This window comes from Cylas formicarius, unplaced genomic scaffold (genome assembly GCF_029955315.1).
Source record: "Cylas formicarius isolate icCylForm1 unplaced genomic scaffold, icCylForm1.1 PGA_scaffold_2__14_contigs__length_35257938, whole genome shotgun sequence".
Taxonomy (NCBI): domain Eukaryota; kingdom Metazoa; phylum Arthropoda; class Insecta; order Coleoptera; family Brentidae; genus Cylas; species Cylas formicarius.
This window is the reverse complement of record NW_026844319.1, coordinates 14,225,059-14,245,756: the sequence shown is the minus strand read 5'-3', so window position 1 is coordinate 14,245,756 and position 20,698 is coordinate 14,225,059. Positions and strand designations below refer to the sequence as shown.

At 34.6% G+C, this 20,698-nt stretch overlaps 1 protein-coding gene across 10 annotated transcripts in view; it reads left to right on the top strand.

Annotated features, from left to right (window-relative positions):
* Positions 1-20,698, top strand: part of LOC132697680 (potassium voltage-gated channel protein Shaker) — a 293,335-nt gene that overhangs the window by 265,705 nt on the left and 6,932 nt on the right. For 9 of the 10 annotated variants that reach the window (XM_060663226.1, XM_060663224.1, XM_060663225.1 and 6 more), the window contains 2 exons: positions 11,576-11,783; positions 11,838-11,988. In XM_060663226.1, coding sequence (XP_060519209.1) covers positions 11,576-11,783; positions 11,838-11,981 — 352 coding nt within the window. In that variant the 3' untranslated portion in view covers positions 11,982-11,988. Of the gene's footprint in view, positions 1-11,575; positions 11,784-11,837; positions 11,989-20,698 lie in introns of those variants that run through there. The other variant, XR_009618282.1, reaches the window with a different exon arrangement.

The following is a 20,698-nucleotide window of genomic DNA, read 5'->3' as shown; positions in this document are numbered from 1 at the left end:
TTATAAAGGTCTAACCGCAGGCCAACCTCGCTTGGATTTCTCTTTGTAACCCTCAATAAATAGATTTTGCAATTCCACAATAACGTTCCAGAACCGTACCTCGGTACTTCGTGCATACAAATGCAGCACGGCTGACGGATTTAATAAATTGGATTTGTATATTGTAATAAAATGTATATAGTACCTCAATAAAAATGACACATTGGGTCTTGAAAAACAATTGAATACCAGTAAGTTGGTAATTACTAATTACAAACAAGACGGAATAGAAATAACTCCAAAGCTTCGGCGGCAAAAAAAACACTGTTTCATAAAACTGACAGTATACTCCGATTTCACCAACCTACAAATCAACAAATAGCAAACTGAGAAACGTGCATTATAAATCAATAAGATTTTATATTGCTTTCCTAGGAAATGTCGTTATATTAAACCCTTAAATTGGAAATCAGTTTAAGCTTTCTAATGTATTGTTTGTGTGTGTGTAATGTGTAGTGCACACTAATGTTAATTAATATAACAGTTTAATCAAAGAAATTTTCCCTATTTTCAAAATCAACAGTTCTTGTCGGCAAACATCTTAAATACTGCCCTGGCTTGTGGTACACTTCACAACATGTGGGTCTTAAACTCGCTCTGAAGTCAAAACCATAAAAGTTTGTAAAAACGGTATATCGTCAGGAGAACTCTACCAACTTTCTGAGACTAAAAAATCTAAAAACAGGAAATTATTTTAAATGCTCAATCTAGTGAAATTCGATTTGAAACCGCAAAAATCCTTTGAAACATGCAAACCTCCTAAATTAAATATTCCAAAGCCTGAACGCATAGCTGTAAAATCTCTAAAATTCCGACATCATAGTCATGAACACAGCTATCTATCGAGAAAAAAATCAAGATATTCTTCAAACAGCCCTCCGACTCCAAAATACCTCATTTCTACGGTTTCCCTAAGGTTCACAAACCCCTTCCACCTATTGTTTGTAGCATTGGTTTTTTAAACATATTCTCTAACAAAATACTTAACTTCTTGACTAAGGGAAAACTGGTAGTTTCGTACTTTTTTTTACTTTATTGTTATGCTCAATGTTCTGCTTATTTTCGATATAGACTCCAAGAATCTGGTGTCAAATCTCCTCTATTTTTCTTGTAACGGGAAAATATCAGGAACAGCTATGGGTTCTCCACTGTCACAAATCATCATAAATATATTTATGGAAGCTTGTGAGAAGAAAGCCCCCCCCCCACACTTTGCATCTAAAACCAAAACTAATTTGACCTCATTTTCTTAACCATTTAAATTCTATACACCTTAACATGCTTCGCGTTTGAAAGACATTAGTAATCTCTCATTATTAGATATTTTTCTTAGTAGAAAATTAGACCTAACATTGGGCCATTTAGTTTACAGAGACTGATACCTTAAAGCACGATCAGCAAAAACGATCTCAACACGAATCACTGAACCCAGTTTAATTAGAGCTATTAGTTGTTCCTTTACAAAATACAATCCACCACAACCTCCCAAACAAAAATTAGTGGGAAAGCAATCCCACACTTGCCACTGTGGTCCTTCTTTACATTCACTATTGATGTTGGCGGTACAAGTTCAGACCGTCCAAAAAGTGTTTCTCAAAATTAGATGATGTAAGTCCGGAAGAAGACCTCGAGCAGTAACCACCAGGTGGACTGGAGAAACTGAGATGAATGTTTCCAGAGAATGTTTTAGCGCATATATTTACAAGAGCGGTCTTACTATTTACAAATCTTCAAATGCCATACAACTAAATGGATGAGATGACATGACATTAAAGTTTTGTCACATTCCTCTAGCAGCCCGAATCTTAATCCAATATGAGATACTTTGATACAAAATCTTCAGCATAAGTTACCACATCCATGTGCTAAATTGCAAAATGTACGGGATAGTTTCGCCCATCGATTCAGTGAAAGCCTAGGTACAATGCGGGATAGAATTCGGAATGTCATTCGGTCCAGCGCAAAGTTACACTTTATTAAATTTTATTTTAATTTGTTGAACAGCACTTGAAAAAAATATTTAATTAACAGCATTTTTAGAATATCAAACAATTAATAAAATAGAAATGAAAGTAAAATATGAATAAATCGTAAAAATAATTATACGCGCTCATAAAACATGTTACTAATATTTCACATTTACAATTAAAAAAGATTAAATAAAAGAATTTCGATTACCTGCCAGAGTCCTGCCGCACGATGGGACGGTTATACAGGGTGAATCAAAAAGACGACATCGATCCTTTGTGTGAAAACATTGTGACTTTGATGCAATACGATATTTCATCGTCACGACGGGTTTCTAAAAGACAGGGCGTTAAAATTTATTTTAAAGAAATATTTTTACATATTTTGTTGAAATTTGGTTTGTATAATTGTCCTGTTTTGCAAATGAAAACGGTATGTCAGCAAAAATAAAAACGGATGTCCGGTACCCTATTAATTAAGTTTCGCCGTTAGAGGGCGTTTTGCGACATCACTATAAATAAAACACGGTAATGAAAACCGCAACAACAACATAATACCGCCATCTTTGGGAACGTTTTCATTATTAAGTACTCATACTCTTACTTTTAGCAAAATATATACAAATTTACTATTGAAACGACAACATTATATTTAAAATGTCAATAAAAATTAATACCCATTCCCATATAATTAAATATTGCAGTACGATATATTGCAATAATGAAAAACAATAACACAGATAAAACACCAAGATCTTTGCGTTTTAACGCATGTTGCTCATGGATTTAAAAAAAAAACAATTGCGTTTTAAATGTTTTGTAAAAAAGGCCATAAATATCTTCAATCTTAGTATGATTGACATTTGAACACCATTATTAAAATTTTTGCTATTTTGTTGTCCAAAGCACACTTGCAATTTAAAATTTCGAGTTTCATGTGGACAGGGCAAAATTCGTATTGAGGATAATTAATTATTTTAAATTTTGCACTAGCGTGTTCTTTTTTACAATTAAAATGAGGTCGCAAATCGCTCTCTAGTGGTGATACAATCAATCTGAATCGATCTGCTCGGGCCAACGTTGGTAGCCTAAAACGAGCAACAACAATTTGACAAAATACGTTTAGCTATTCTGAAGTTGACATTTATTTCCTAAAATCGAACATCCCCACCACTTTCCCTTAGTTCCCCAGTTAAGAAAAGGAATTGAATTGATGCTCACTTTAAAACAGTGCCTATTTTTAGCTATCTGTTTAAAATGTTGTCTCAAAAAACGGCTACTATTCTAGGAACTTAAAAAATAACTTTGCAGAATATTCTCTTGGCCTCTTTAGTTACAAGTTTTCTCTCCCCAAGATTTTATAACAATTACTTTTCGAAACAGGACAGAGTGTCGTTAATTGGTCAGCCTTTACAATATCTCAAAAACTAAAATTGTCCTAAAAATGCACTAGAGAGAAATAATAATTAATTTTTGTTATTATTTTATTTAATTTGTATTTATTATTATTACTGTATTATTAAAAGTAAACGATTTATTAAACTAAATAAGTCTAACGGCCATAGGCGTACATTGAAAAAATTTCAGGGGGTGATAAGAAGTTCCAAAGTCCCAATATTTTCACACGAAGTAAAAGAACCCATCCTTTCGTCTCATCCTGTAGAACATCGGGTAGTTTATTATCAACTTTTTGTTCTAGACTTCCCCGAAATGTTTGTATACTTTTAGCGTGTTTCCACCGACATGCTGAGCATCTTTAGATTCAAAATAATATTTCGCAACGAGGTTTATACGTCCTTTGGGAAATTTAGCACTGATTTCTCCATTTGTAGCTCTCATTAAAAAAATAAAATGCTAAATAAATAAACGGAATCATCACTTAAAAATATAATACCGGTCAGATGATTTCCAGCAAACTCTAAGGGCAGGTTTATTGTTTTGTTGAGGAAAGCGCGATTTACCTCGGCAGGACTTTTTCGCCTTCGAATATAATTTTACTTTTTTAACCTACCTTTATCATTTTTAAATATCAAAAATAAGCCAGTGTTTGTTTTAATAAAATCCAAAATTCGATTAAAACAACAATTGGCCCCCGCCCCCGCCATACTAATGCTATAGCATTTGCGCACTGTACGTTCGGTTTTTTGTTTTTCAAAATATCAAGCTAAATAAAAATACAAAATGTAGGTTTAGCAGCCAACATGAGCATCTTGTTTGTATTTTTTAAATATATATTTTCTCGATATTCACTGGAACACGTTATGCTGATTACAATTATATAACAATCATATAAACATATTTTGTTCGGCTTGTTTTCTAGATACCGGCAAAAATAGATAGGTGACTTGTATTTTATTACAACAAATGAAAGTAAATAGATTTATTTTTATATTTGGAACAATAAAAACAAATTAAATTCTTTTTTCTACTGCCGTCTGTAAAATACCTAATTACCCACCGATCTAGCGTGCGGGAAGCGTCACTTTACCCAAGTTAGTTTCGTTTCCCATGAATGCGAGCCACTTCGAACATTTCCGGGATTTTACCGCACGGATTTGGGAGCAATCGGGTATTTTCGCAGATATTTCCCACGCTATGAATTTTGACGTTTGTCAATTCTGACAGTCATGTCAGTGAATATATTCGTGTTGTTTTGAGCAAAATGTACCCAAAAACTAACGGTCGTAGAAGAAGTATAGTATGCAACACGTTCGGTAAACTTTTTAACTCACTTCGATCGGCCCATAAAAGATATTTTTTTAAAATTATTATTTGCGTTATTCTATTTAAAAATTAGAAACAAAACTGCATCATCCTTCGGCATTGTTTTTCAGTAAATTTATAGGCTTTACGACATATAATTAGTTACATTTTTTGAAAACTTAGTGGATTGAACTGTTTTCTGATAGCTATGGTACAGAAACCGGATGTGCTTCAAGAAACTTTAATTTATTCTGTTGAATGGAGTGTGGTTTTCTTAATTTTTGTTATCGAAGGACCGACCACCTGACTGTTTCAATAAACTTGTATTTCCATGTAAATAAGGGTGTATCGTAACGACAATTGACCGGATCTGCTCTGCAGTCTAAATTTTTTATTTTTAAAATTATCTGGAAAACAAGTGGAATATAATTTTATTTTACATAAAAAAATTTGGTGCTAACCCTACGTTGTGTTCTTTTTTATTTACCTTGTTATCTTTAACAACAAAAACGTTAATGACACGAAGACAAATTAACCGCACGGTATGGTGTGTCTCGAAGTATATCGTCTTGGTTGTGGACGTCAATTTTCGAAATAACCTGCCTACTGCAACAAAACACCTGACCAGTCGATATTGTATTAGAGATCGTCAGGGATGGAGTTTTAATTAAAATATATAGTTGGAGTATGGAATCTTGATTAAAAATATATATTTAAGTAAAATAAAATTACATAAGAACTAACGGAAAATATTATGTTTTAACGGAAAATTTGGTTGTTGGGTTTACCCAACAGGTATGAAGATCGTAATTATTTTTTGGGCAAAGGTCCGTCCAAAGCCAAGACGACATACTTAGAGACAGACCATACCCTACCTTACACGTGGTGTGGAAATTGGTACATATAATGCAAATTTCTAAGGAAAAATACATAAGGATCTTTTTTGTAAGTAATTATTTGATCTTCAATTTATTTATTATATTTTTTTAATAAAACATCAAAAAAACGGAAATTTTGAGTTCTTAGCCAATTATAGGGTGTAACGGCGCTCCATCTCGTACGATCGAAAAATTTATTGACAATAGACGGGTGCGTCTCGTAAACGCGGGCATCAGATCTGATTATTTTCTCTAGTAACACACGAAAAATGAATTTCGAAACATTGTGTGTGTGACACACTTTTATATTAATCTGAGCGCAAAAAAATTACACGTTATGTCCGACGATGATAAAGACGGAAAATTCTTTGTCTCCCAGGAACGCGTCCAGAGTCAGCCGTGTACCGTGTTGTCGTATTTAACCGGCCCTCCCTTAACCTCACTTTATTCGATGTTATCAAGCCACTAATCGATGTTGCTTACACAGAATGTCGTGTGTTTTTTTTTTGGTGATAATTATTGTCGTTTTGATTATGTTGCTTAAGTGGTGGTGGTGTTTTGCATATCGAAAGTACGAGGAACAAAGAATTTTCTATGGTCGGCCGACCACACGGGGTGGCTTTTCTCGCAAACGGCAACCGTAGAAAAATCAACCCATGGGGCAAGCATAGAAAACGTTAACTGTATGCTTTCTAGTTATTTCCTGGCCGTAAAATTCATGAAAGTATAGGATTTCCTCGGTTTTCTCGGTCAAATAAACATTATCATTCGTATATACACATTCCGGAAAAAAAATCCGCCACCCTAAAATTTTGGATAAGTTCGTTTATAACTTTTGTAGTTTTTCATTCGAATTTCATAATTTTTGTAGCAGTTAGTAAATTCATTTATTTTAATTGGAAAATTTTCTTCGTTTTATGTTGTATAACAAAAGGTAAATTAAAATGTTGTTTTTTGTCATGGCTTCAAAACAGCCTGTGGGACTACTGAGGGGGAAAAGAATTACGTTTGCAATAAAACGGCAACTTGAAGTTTATTTAGGTGTGATAAAATTAATTAAGAACAACAACAATTTTAATAGCGTCGTAAGTCTTGCAAAGTTTGTGGTTGCTCGGGGCGACAACGTACGACTGTTTCAAGTTTATCCAAACATGCTCAATAGGGTTGAGATCCGCGCCACATGTTGGCCATTCTAAACATGAAAATCCAATTTCATCCATATATTCGCTCACTACCTGTAAAATCTGTGAAGTCTAGTATTGATTTCCATTGAAATGAGTAAATGGAACGACAACATCTTGTAAGATATCTTCAACGTAACGATGGGTGGTTGCAGTTCCATATAGGCATATGTTTCATTAATATCTAATCTTATTCATTGGATGCCACGAAATATACGCTATTAAAATTTTCGTTGTTCTTAACTAATTTCAGCATATAGTGTTATAGTGCTTCTTTTTCTCAATGACACCTAAACAAACTTCAAGTTGCCGTTTTAAAAGGAATAGATTCAGGTATGATACCAAAAAAATACTAGATTTGGGATACAAAAACAGTTTACAAAAAACAGTTTGTAAATGAAATTATCCCCATCAGTTTTCCCAGAGGGTACTTAGAGCTAGCACAAAAAACATTTTCATTTATTCTCTATGATAACGCCCACAACGAAGAAAGTTAGTTGCTAAAACAACAAGAAACAATTAAAATAAAGTTAAAAACCAGAAAATTTATCCAAAATTCTAGGGTGACGGATTTTTTTCCCTGGGAGTGTATATCTTTTTATTTAAAAACAACCTTTTCGGCTATAAGTAGACATCTTGGGGTTCTACAACAACTTTGGGTATAATTCAAATATTGGTGTGATGACAAACAAAACCGAATACTTATATAAATAATGGTAAACAAGATCGCAAGATCAGCGATGCTTTTACAGCCAATTAAATAAAAATACATATATCGAGACGTTTAGATAAAAAGACGTTGACAGAAACGGTTACAAAAAGGTGATTAGATAGGAGCCTTTAGTTTACTAAATTCTTTAAATTTTGGACAAGTTTTGAATAATCATTACAATTATTTATGAGAAAGGATTTTATTTGATGTATAGCATTTCAAGTATCGCTCTCAGAGGCTATAATAGCAGCATCGCTGATCGTTTTTAATTTGTTATTTATGTAAGTATTCTGCAAAATATTTAGTTATCCCAAACATTGTTTGTAGAACCTGAAGATAAAGGCTACTTGGGGCCTCTATCTTCAGGTTTTTAAATAAAAAGATACGGATGCGGATGATAATGTTTATTTGACGGAGAAAACCAAGGAATTCCTATATTTTTGTTAACCGTATGGTCCCGCATGCGCTCTAAACGTCCTCATACACTCACACACATATACACATGCGTAACTCGACGAGACTCGCTTGAGTATCGTGGCAGCCTTTTTTGCAATGCACTTTCACTGCCTTAATGTTGTATTGTTTGTTTTTCCCCACATCGGTTTCGCTATATTTGTAATACATTCGTCGCCACCCTGAAATTTGACCATAATTTTTTATCCGATTTTCGTTTTGTTACCACTTTGTTGATCCATTTATCCAACAATAAGTAAAATAACTTGACGATACCAAAATAACCAAACCTGGAACATTTCAACAGAAGAAAAAGAGACTAAAAAACCCATTTAACATAGAAAATAACAGAAAATAATGTTAGAGAATGCGGTGAAGCAAAAAAGTATATATAAATATAATATCAAATATCGTCTTTTTGAATTTTTCAACCAGAAATCAACTTTAATTATGTAGGCTGTTCAATAGTTAAATAGTTTCACTACTACCAAAGAGAATCAACGCTTATCATTTATAGTGTAGTGGTAATGGTAAGTGGTAAATAATTTTTTATTAAATACTATTGACAAATCTTCTGAATTCCTGCGTCTGTTGCCTTCTTCAGAGCCTAATGAAACTGATATGCATTCTACTCTGTACCTGTTTATATATTGTTTGAGGGAGGCGAAGCTAAAGAGGGACTGGTGAAAAGTAAAGACCTAATTGGGGGTTAAGGTTGTTTGTTGTTGTTTAGTTGTTTTCTATTTTAGAAGAATTGAGGTCAGAGTTGAGGCCAGAATTTTAGTTTGGTCGAATAAGATTTGGTGTCCGGTTACATGGTTTTTCTCGGCATTTGCTGATGAGTTTGATATTGTTGATATATTTTTGGTTCTGTCTTTGCAATGTTATTCTTTGTTGCATATGCATGAAATACTGTAAACCGTTGATGTATCAAACGAAATTGTGTCTTTGACAAGTGGTAAATCTGGTTTTAACATTATATTTCCTAATATCGTCAACTTAATAAACATCCTACGTTACCTATGTCTCAAAATATCTAGCTTCTGTATTAAAACTCTTCATATTGAAAACTGATAATTTCGTACTAAATTCCTTTCACTTCAATGAAAAGCCATTACTAAACTAACCAAACTAAACTTTACTAAACTTCCTAATCCTGAAACTCTCAACGTAATTTCGGATTTATTAAAATTCCAGAATCTGGAATCAGATATACTCATCTAAATTAAAAAATGCTTGTCATGAACATATTTTTCTTGTAATGGCCAAATTTATAAATAAATATCAGGAACAAATATGGGTTCTCCGTTATCACCGTTCGTCGCAAATATATTTATGGAAGCTGTTGGAAAGAAAGCCCTCGATATATTCCATTTAAAGCCAAATATATACTTTCGTTATTTGGCCTCATAGTCAAGGATCCCTTCTAGATTTTCTTAACTATTTAAACTCTATACACCCTAACATACGTTTTACCATGTACCATTCTTGGATATTCTTATTAATAGAAAACCAGACCTAACATTAGGTCATTGATAAAAAACCTGCGCACACTAACCGATCGATAACTAAGCCAGTTATCAACTCTTATTTACCGACCCGTAAAATTATTTCGACCCAAATCACTGGGCCCAGAATTAAAACTCCTAACATCAGCCCTTATATCCAGATAATTTCAACATTAGAAACATTTAGCATTCCAGCACAAAATTCACTTCACCACAACCTTCCAAAGACCAATGAGTTCGAAAGCAACCCTAAACTTGCCGCTGTAGTCCTTCCTTACATTCAAAATATTACTGATCACATATTAAAAGTTCTTATGATATATAATGTTAAAACCAGATTACCGCTTGTCCATAAACTTCTGGACATCTTCGATCCACCAACAACAATTTTTTTTTAATTTTAATCATGAAGAGCTTTGGAGACCCTCCTGGGAGGATCGCAATCCATCAAAAACGAACCCATGCACATAAGTTACATCAAATTTTTCTATAGAACCTTGATTAACTAATTAACTTGGCAAAGAACTCTTATTTTCCCTAAAGCTTGAATCTTATACCTCTTGTTACCATAGTCACTTCTGTTGGTTTAAGCTTGTCTTCAAGCTTGCACTATCTTAAAGTGTTGACTGGTAAAACGCTCACTTCAGCTCCAGTGTCTAGCTTAAACTGAATTTCCTGTCTCACTTGGTTTTGTCACTTCCAACCATGCCAAATTGTTTCAAGTCCTTCACACTACTTTCAGTTGGGATCATTTGTTGCTGTCCTTTCTCTCAACGAATTTACATAAAATTCCTCCGCCGTCTTCAAGACAGTCATGTTCAGCTTCTTCTACTACTACTGGTACTGCCGTTTTCCTTGAAGATTTACTAGCAATTAGTTGGTCTTGAGTTTAGTGTCACTAGCGCAAAATGGTTACGACATTGGCATTTCGCAAACATGAATCCAATAACGGGATATTTGCTGTCATTGAATTTGTGTTTGTTCCCGAAATTGCAAGAATTTTGCTTCAGCTGATGTTCAACATCCGACTGTTTTCGTCTATCAGCAAATCATGTCTAATTTCATTTACTGTCAGCTCGCTTTGACTTGCTTCTGTGACCCGACAAACCTCAATGGCTTTTATCAGAGTCAAGTTAGACTCTCTCAACAGTATGCCATGTGTGCTTTTCTCCAGAATATCCATGACAATTTTGTCTCTTGTGATGTCGTCTTGATTTCTGTAACCACAGCCTTTCTGTCAAGAAACTGGCAAACAATTGCGCCTCCTTCTGGAATATTGAACTGTTGAACTTGAATCTCTCAAAAATTAAGTTTTTTTTAGACTAGCAATGGTGTTCTAACTTCATAATTTGTTTCTGAAATTCTTTGCTTCCTTATGTAGTTCGAGGCCCATCGCCAACGATTTTTCCCAAAGTTTCTAACCGTTTAGCGTCTTTAATTTTTACAGGAGACGCTCTTCGACAAAACGCAAAGCTTAAACAAAATAGTTAAAAATCGTTGTTAAAAATAATATTTAAACAGGACTTCCGATCAGCGAACTAGCAGAAAATGAATGACCACTAAATGATTAGAGTTCCAAGATCTGTGTCTAAAATAACTTAGTCTTAATAAAAAATTGGCAGTTCGTAGCAAAAATGAAAAATGTTTATAATACATAAAAGATTACCACCTCAATGAGTGTTTTGAAATGGTTGAAAAACAACAGTATAATATAGTCAGTCGAAAAAAGTTACCTTATAATAATAATTTTTATAAAGACAGTAAATGGATCTAGAAATGAATTACAAAATCAACCTAGATTATTTGACATCTTTAACGGCTCAGTTCTGTAAAATTTAAAAATATAGCGGGGTCGCTAAAACGGGAGCTTTTGCCATTTCTGCGCTCGATTAAGTAAATACAACGTATATAGCTATTGTCCATAGGTTAACTCCTGTGTTTGCGCCTGTCAGTAGGCATAGGCAGTAGCAATTCACATGCTGTATAGCCAAATGCTTCGTAGATAGTTTTAATTTGAAACCAGGGCACCATTTTCGGTTTAGTCCAGACGGAGGCTTATAGATCCAGCTTCCCGATGTTTGAATTGAAGAACTTTCCATTGCAAACCTTACTAAACCACGTTGTCGTTTTCCAGGCCTGTGGGAGTGTGGGGGAAAATCGTTGGTTCCCTTTGCGCGATCGCCGGCGTCCTCACCATCGCCCTGCCAGTACCGGTTATCGTCTCCAACTTCAACTACTTCTACCATCGGGAGACTGATCAGGAGGAGATGCAGTCGCAGAACTTCAATCACGTGACCAGCTGCCCGTACCTGCCCGGCACTTTGGGCCAGCACATGAAGAAGGTGGAAATTTCATTACTTCGCGCCTTCGTCGGTTTGATTTGACCGCATTTGCAGGGGTCGCTGAGCGAGTCTTCGAGCGACTTGGTCGAACTAGAGGAGGGTCTCCTGGTGACGCGCGACCAGCTGGCCCGGAAACAGAACTGTAACCCGCGCCACAACAACAACATCAACGCCATGAGCATCGAGACTGACGTTTGACTACGAGGTAATTTTTCTGGGTAAATCGATTCGATTTCAGGATATTTTGAGGTTCGAATTTGGTGATTTCGAACTGATTAATATTATTATATGTATTGCCAGTGCTACCAACAAGAGTTTAGATTCAAGATTCAAATTTCCTTGCCTGTCCGTCTCTCTGATTAGACACACACCTCCATGGAGTAGCTCGTTGCCTCTGCTTTGGTTACGCACATCAGATGAAAATGCAATGTGGATAGGTGTTCGCATTGGCATAGCACGTGCATAGCTGTTTCCTCCTGTTCTTGGCTGAATCTGCATTTTGTGTTTTTTTGCACTTCCATTAAGCTTGGATTCCGCATAAGCTGGCAGTGTCCCATCAATAGAGCTATCATTTTTCTTTAGCAAGTCTGTGCAAGACGGGCTTCGGAGCAAGTCCTTTATCTGTTCTTGTCTTGGCGCGTCTCTCCAACATTACAGGGTTCTTTTTATACCCATTCGTTGATGAGTAATTTTGCAACGGGCCTAGCCGCTCCACAAAATGGCTCTGTTCTACTTCCGGCTACTTCGTCGGCGCTTTCGTTATTTTCGAGACCTTCGTCAGCGTCACTTTATTCTGACTTGCTGTCTCATTGAATGCCTTTTGGCAAACCAAAATTAACTTGACTGTCGTGGCTTCTTCTCTGGCACATTGTTCTTGTGAGGTTATCTCTTGGAACACCGTCGCTAGAATAGAAATTTTATTTTAGTCCTAGTTTCATATATTCCACCATTCCTGAATTTTTGGGCCGTTTGGGTACCAGTTTACGTCTGCCGTTATTGGTGGGCCACGTAGAGCATGTCATGTCACACTCGATATATATCATGACTGTAATGCTATTGACATTTTTATCTGCTGGTAGGCATTTCTGAGCCAATAAACCAAATCGGTCCAGGGTAGTAGGAAGAAAATTGAAACACAGAATATAAGAATACATTCCATTGCATTGCATACTGTATAATTGTAATTATATAAATAATATATACATATTAATACAATTATTAAATATAGTTAGAATAGTTTGAATCTGGATTTTTATTATACGATTTTATTTTTAAAACTTCAACTCGTTGTTTTTTTGTAACAGTATCTTCAAAATAATGATTGTGCCGACTACGGAACTCTTGCAATAACCGTTTTTTGTTGCTGATCGTTGTTACTTCTTGTGCTAAAGTGCTATAATAACTAGCATTCTCATAAATTATTATGCTGCCTGGTGAAACATTTGGAAGAAGAGGATTGTTTACCCAATTTCCCAAATTGCCTCGAGCCATATGTAAAATGCATATTCTTATTCCTCTAGATGCAGGTACATTCAAAATACAGTTCGATGAAGAATTTTGGTACATTTTCTTTATAGTGTCATGGTTGTCTAACAAAGTCTGAATTTGAGTTAAATATTTTTGTCTTCATTCCATCAATGGTTGGGTCTATTTAATGCCTGAACACTTTCATTATGTCTTTGTCACAACTTCGTTGCTTTTTAGTCAATCGTTATCTTTATTAAGAAATCGACACAAGGTTGACCTTGGAATGCCAGTTTACTCCACTGTCCTCCCAATGGCAGGCCCCATGTCGTCTGACGTTGTTAGAAGACCTTCAATTTTGCATTAAAAATTATAAATTACTCGCGTTTTTTTATTTGCTACGTTACAGTCTCAGGAATGTTATGGTAAACGTCGACTGAAGTCATTTCAAATATTTTTTTTTAATTTAAATACGTAGAAACAGCAAGTGTCATTGTCTCGGTCTAAACATAACCAAGACTGTAACAAGTAATGGCATTACGCAAATGATTTTAAAATATCTGCACTGATAAACGCGTGTAAATCGGCTTTTTATTATTTTATTGCTTTGTTTATTGGGGGTAAGGGACCTTCCGTTTCCAAGTCACGGCCATTCGTCGTGTGCCGGACTATAACTGGCCTTGCAATAATCAATATGCGACGGATCCAACTTCGCCGTGTATCTGTATCTGTATTTGGGGAAAAAAGCCCCTGCACTTTCTTTTTTATAAAGTAACTGATCATAGGTGCAAAAAAGAAAGGAAAGAACAAACGTGCATTAAATTTTTTGATTTCGTATTAAATCAAGCATGAAGATGCAAAGATAATGAACGAATAAACGAACTCGAAATCAATTAAGTGTGACAATTTTCATACCAAGTGCCAAATTTTAGTTGTTAATGTTAGCCATATTTATAAAGGATTTCCATATAAGTGTGGAAACGGTAAAGATTACGAGAACTTTTCCTGTGTTTTTCAAGAATACGCCCCACTTTTGGCTATTTGCCCAGAAGATTTTTTTATTCCCTAAAATTGGAGAATAGAGAGCATGACTCGAAATTTTGAGGACCTCCCAATAAATCCGGCCACGTTATGGTGACCGATATTCGGCGCGCGCCTCTGACTCGTTTCCTGGCAACGCGTGATGCGCCGGCCGCACGTTCGATACGGGGGCGCGAACCCACCCTCTTCGCTTCTCTTCGCGGGCTGGACCGCCGTCGTGGCTCGGCTGCCGGCAGTGTGTCGTTGCCAGATCCACTCACGTTTCCCCAAATCCGAAAAACCTTGAAATATTTTTGATGAAAGCCACCAGCACTATACATCCCGTGATGTTGCTTTAGCCTAGTGCTGAAAATATTAACTAAGACTTCCGCGCCTCCATATACACATTATGTATTTCGAACTACCCTAGCAGACGGAAATTGGAATATGATACCGAAAACGTATTTTAGTTCCAACATTACCCAAGGAAAGAACAAAACTAATTTTTATTACTATGCACTTATTAAGCGTATAGAAAGTGCCACTTTAAGGCTTCAGCTTTGTAAGCCATGCTATTTTGACATTTGACAGTTCTGACGTCACACGTATTCGCGCTGTTTTCCAAAAATGTACCAAAAAACGGAGGATAGTCGAAAAAGTGTAGTACGCAACACATCGGAAGATTTCAATTGATCGTTTGTTAAATACTCGCTCCGCTCGTACCAAAACAAACTCGTGCCTAAAATGACGTTTATCAAATTTGTACCACAATACTGTATCAATACGTATTCTGCAAATTAATTATTGGAAATATAAACATTTAACAATCAGGGACCAACAAATAGATCTCAGAAAAAGAAAGAAAGGTTATTATTAAAAAAAAATAACAAAATAAAAACGACAAATGTTTAGTGAGTTTGTTATTACAATAAATAATATTAAATGTAAATGTATGTTTCGTGCAGATATATCGCAATGTATTATATAATAGTAGGTACCAATCTTCAAAATATAAAACGTAGGGTTCACACTATTAACACATACTTTTTCGATCTACCGCCCACCAATCTGGCATAAGATCCAAATGAGGTGCATAGTTCAAACTTTCTTCATAACGCAGAGACAATTTAGAGGGAACTAAATGCCTTGCCTATAGTTCTCATGGAAAGGTTTTTTTTTAATTTAATTTATCGATTAACCCATTTAGTTCATCAAAACATATAAATAAATAGTAGGAAACAAAATCTGATAAATAAAACACATTAGTTGCAATCTTAAGTTCTTCGCACGTTTTTCTTGACGTCAAAGTATGGTGTTTTCGTTTTCGGGTTTCTGTATTTTTAAATGCGGGCTTGTAAGTGTTCGGAGTGACTTTCATTCTCCTTGTAGATTTTGTTCTATTTTTGAAAGCCTAAGTATTCCACAAAGTATATTAACCAGAACAGTCAACAAATGGTGTTTTAACGATTTTGGTTAATAAAATTTTCAACAAAAATATATTCTGCATACTTTTACTTATTAAGAAAGCTTGGGGGCATCTAAACATAAGTGCATTGTTATATCTATTTCTAATCCACGATAGTTTTGTTTTATTTATACACGAATCACTTTATTACTTTTGGGTTTAAAATTACTACTGAGCTCGGTCTAAATTTTACTCTTGTAAATATAAAATTTGTGGCTAAATTTTGATAAACATAGTCAAATTTAAACAATAAGCTGACAAAAGCCAAAAACCTTTCTTTTTGATTAGCAAAATTATCTGCCTTTCACTGCCTATTTGAACATTGAAGCAAATTTTGTATATAACACTTCCTTTAGCTTTTATCATATTATGTAGGAGCAAATTGTATTGTCGGAGCTAATATTGAAAACTACTTTTAATTAAGTTTTAAAGCTATATATCTTCTTTCGACTCTACTTTAGCTTTACTGTATTAGCTTTGCGATCGAGCGAGTAGATACGCGAGTAAATATATTACAGATTTTTATAAAATCTTAATTCGCTAAAGACACGTAACACATTTAATTCCTCAGCAAAAAAAAAGTATAACAAACCAAAAATGCTTCAACAGTACGTAAAGATCTTAGCTAGAAATTCCTATTCAGATTTACGCAAAATAGTGGTAAACTGTTAACAGGATCGAAAGTATATGTGTTAATTTTTCACTTAGAAAATGCCACATTTTTTTAATTTTCCTTTTAATTATATGAAGAATTAAGAATCAAAAAATCATTAAGAGCTGATGAATTCAATTTGTGCTAACCGGGTAATTTAAAACGAATTGTATTTTTTTCCATTTTAGGGAACAAACAATGTAAAAATAAATGTTAACTTTTTCGTTACATCTAGTTTTCTTGCTTAGCTGAGGTAATTTTAATGCGAGGTCCAAAGTGTTGTATCTGAAACATCTTACTCGCTAAAAATGGTAAAAAATGCTGTTTCGAAATCGGAGTTTTTTTCACCGACCATGCACCATTGCAAATTTGATGTTACACCTACTACCTAAACTCTAAATTTGTTTTCAATCGTTCTATTTGGTAATATATATTACGTTAAAAATATTTACATTAAGTATAAAAAGCACATGTAATTATTTTTGAAATTTTTTTACATAAATACAATATTAAACAACAACATGTAACGATTTTGTTTGTTTTTTTAAATCAAATAAAAACAGTGCTTTCATTGCGTATTACAACTCCTTCTTCTAGAAATACCATAAAAGTTGCATTTTCTATAGTAAATATAGCCAGGTAATAATTTTTCAAACACATTTTCTAGAAAAGATCCAAAAGTCCGGGACACCTGCTTAAAATACGGGCGTCCACGAGCGATCTGACAACGCCGCGTTGCAGCACCGTAAGGTCATGCGGCATCGTCGAGAGTAGGGGGATCGAGTGCCGATTTTCTTTTTTTTTTTTGTTGCCTCATCGCATGGCGGAGAGATTAAAAACTCATGTCGCTTGTCTAAATGAATTATGCGATGTTCGAGTCGGACGGCGACGAATAATTGTCTCGAGCGTCGCGGCGGCGTTGTGCCGTCGGTTTCGATTGCGAAATTCGCGTTTTGAAAAAATCGCTCTTCGGAAAAGCACTATATATAGAGCGTCATTTTGTTGCCGAACGAGGACATGTTCCGGGCAATAACTCACTCAAGTTATTGATTTAACATCGTGATGGGGGATTCGAATCAAATTAGAATGCCGACGAGGCGTATAAAAATAGATGGACGATGTTTTAACACCCCCCACCACCCGCCATCGTTCTACCCTATTTAGGTTAATTTCCGAAGGTTGTGTGACAATATTTTCATTGTTTGTTTCGACGCCGCTTTTCGTTTAATTCCGATATTTAAAACAGTCAGGTTATTGACAGCGCGTGTGTGTCTATATTTAGATACCAGATTTCAGATTTTCAAAAATAGCAAAAATTGATGGATCTAAGGTCCCTCGAGCGGTTAAACTATAGTCCAAGTCACACTGAGAATACAGTGTGGGTAGCGTAGGCAATGCATTTCAAATGGGTGAAACCGGCACAGCGTTGCCGAGAATCAAATAGCAGTAGCAATAGCAATAGATTTGCAATTCCACAATGACGTTCCAGAACCGTACTTCGGTACTTCGTGCATACAAAAGCTGACGGATTTTTGTAGAGTTTCATGGGTCAGATTCCTTTATTATTATTAGTTCATGCAGTGAAAAATAAATTCTTACTTTAAAATTTTAATGTTAAAAAAGTTATTTTACATCAAAATAATCATTATCGTCATTGGACTCGTCCCCCACATTTATAATTAGTTCTGGTCCTAGTCGACGTCTGTAAACATTTTCTTCTTCGATTACATTTTTTCCAACTAGAGACAGATATGTTTTCTACTTCAATTTTTATTAATTCTGTTGCCCCAGAACTAAATTTCGGCGAGGTGTTGTTTCTTCTTAAACTGGGTGTCAGTCTTGAAAAAAGAGTCTTGAAAAACAATTGAATAACAGTAAGTTGGTAATTACTAATAACAAACACAAAACGGAATAGAAATAACTCCAAATAAGCTTCCACGGCTAAAAAAATACTGTTTCATAAAAATGACAGTATACTCCGACTTCACCAACCCCCACAAATCAACCAATAGCAAACTGGGACATCCATTATAGGTCAATTATCTACATAAGATTTTGTATTGCTTTCTTAGAAAAATATTTTAGAGTCATTATGTTAAACCCTCAAATTGGAAATCAGTTTAAGCTTTCTAAAGTGTTTTTAATATAGGAGATCAATCTATCTAATGGGAAAATTCAACTAGAAATCGAGGAACCTAAAGCATAGACTGGTTTAGGAAGATTTATAAAAAGCACACTAATATGAATTAATATAACAGTTCAACAATGAAAATTTCCCTACTCTTAAAATGCAACAGCACAGCACATTTCTTGTCGGCTAACATCTTAAACACTTGGTTTGTCTCTTCTGTTCTGTTCTACAACAGGTGCGTATTAAACTCGTTCCGAAGTCAGAATCATAAAATGTTTTAAAAACGAGATATCGTTAGCTAATTTTAATATCATTTTCAATACATATTAAATAATAAAAAGATTAGAATAACATAGGTAATAAAAGTTAATATTAAAAATTAATATTAAAAATATGATTTTTTTTTATTATATTTTATGTTAGATCTCTTACCATTAACATAGAATGAAATTCAAATAAGGGCAAGTGCTCCATGCGAGTGCGAAAATTGTGATTTTTAATATCATTTGCTGTTTAGTGAATGATGAAAAGGTGAGTTTAAGTGCAGCTGTGAGAAGCGCTTCAAAACTGAGTGGTGTTAATGAAAGAACAATTTTCAGCATTAAGAAAGAAGCGGGACAGAACAATGTCGAAGTTGAAAATCCTATTCCAAGAAAAAAACTGACAAGTCAGTCAAATTTTTGCGATTATATATATGATAAAGGTTTTAAGAGTTTACTCAGACAAATTGTTCATTTTTTTTTTCAAAAACATTCCTCTAACTTTAATTGCAATTTATACAATATGGATAAGGGATAAGGATTTGCCAAGTATCTCTTTAAGAACATTAGGTTAATGAATATGCGAAACGTGCTGGCAAAACTATAATGTCGCCAACTTAATTGTAATATAAATGAGAATTGGGTCAATGCGGGCCATACGATTAATTATGCTTAGTGTGATAATACCATAACAGTTCGCAAGAGTGGCAATAACAATGGCAATATAATCATCGCCCAACAAGTAAGCTGTGTATTATTGGTAATTTTTTTGAAAAAATCATGTAAGAATAAATTTTATGGTAATTTAAAAATAAAATTATTCAAGAACAACATGGATTCTTCTCGCAACGATTCTTAGACACCAACTGTTTCCGTTTATCTGACTATGTATTAGAGCAAATAGATAGCGGTGGGCAGGTAGATGTAGTCTACACTGACTTCAGTAAGGCGTTTGACAAAGTTGATTAGTATATAATGTGGGTCAGGTTTGTTGAAATCGGTGTGGAGGACCACCTCAAGCAGGTTTGTAGCTCCTACATATCGCACAGAAAGAGCTTTGTAGCGATAACTGGAGATCAGTTAAATCCATCTAACATAGCTTCTGGAGTTGCCCAAAGAAGCCATCTTGGCCCTCAATTTCTTATAATTTGCATAAATTAAATTAAATCGTGCTTCAAGAATACTAAATTTTTGGTATTTGCAGATGACCTGAAAACGTTCCAAAAGTTAGAGTGAGACAATAGCACTGCCTGAACCTTCAAGCAGATCTTTTGCGCTTAGATAAGTTTTGGGAAGAAAGTAGTCTATTTCTTATTACTTCGAAGCGCTTCAGTATTTCATTTTACAAAATACACTTTTATTATAATTTAAATAACACTAATTTTAAGACATCACTAAAATCAGAGACTCAGGGGATATGTTTAATGAGAAATCGATGTTTAAACCGCATGTTCGGAAAGTTCGTTAATAACTTCCAACAAACTTGCGGACTTCATTATAAGAAATACAAAATATTTTAAGAATATTAAATCAAGTAATTTAAAATCAGATGTACGAGGTACATATTAATCGTCTTGAGAGCGTCAAAACAAATAGATATTCACAACTATTGCTAAATAAGATCAAAATTGAAAATAGTTACTCTGCGAAAGAAAAGGCTAGAGTCCATTAATTTGCGTGAGTTTCAAGACTAAATTCAACAAGCAGACACTAGTTTAGTATCCAGAATCTTAGAACAAATGTAGGAGACAGAATTCTCCGGTACTCAGGATTCAAAACTATTTTTTTTTGTGATAAGCTAGATGTCGTTATTTTTTCCACATCATTGATATCCGCAAAAAACAACTAAAAAAGTTATTATCTTGAATTGCCTCCAACTAGTGTCTCTTAAAATTTAAATACGAATTTTTTTTTTGTTAATTA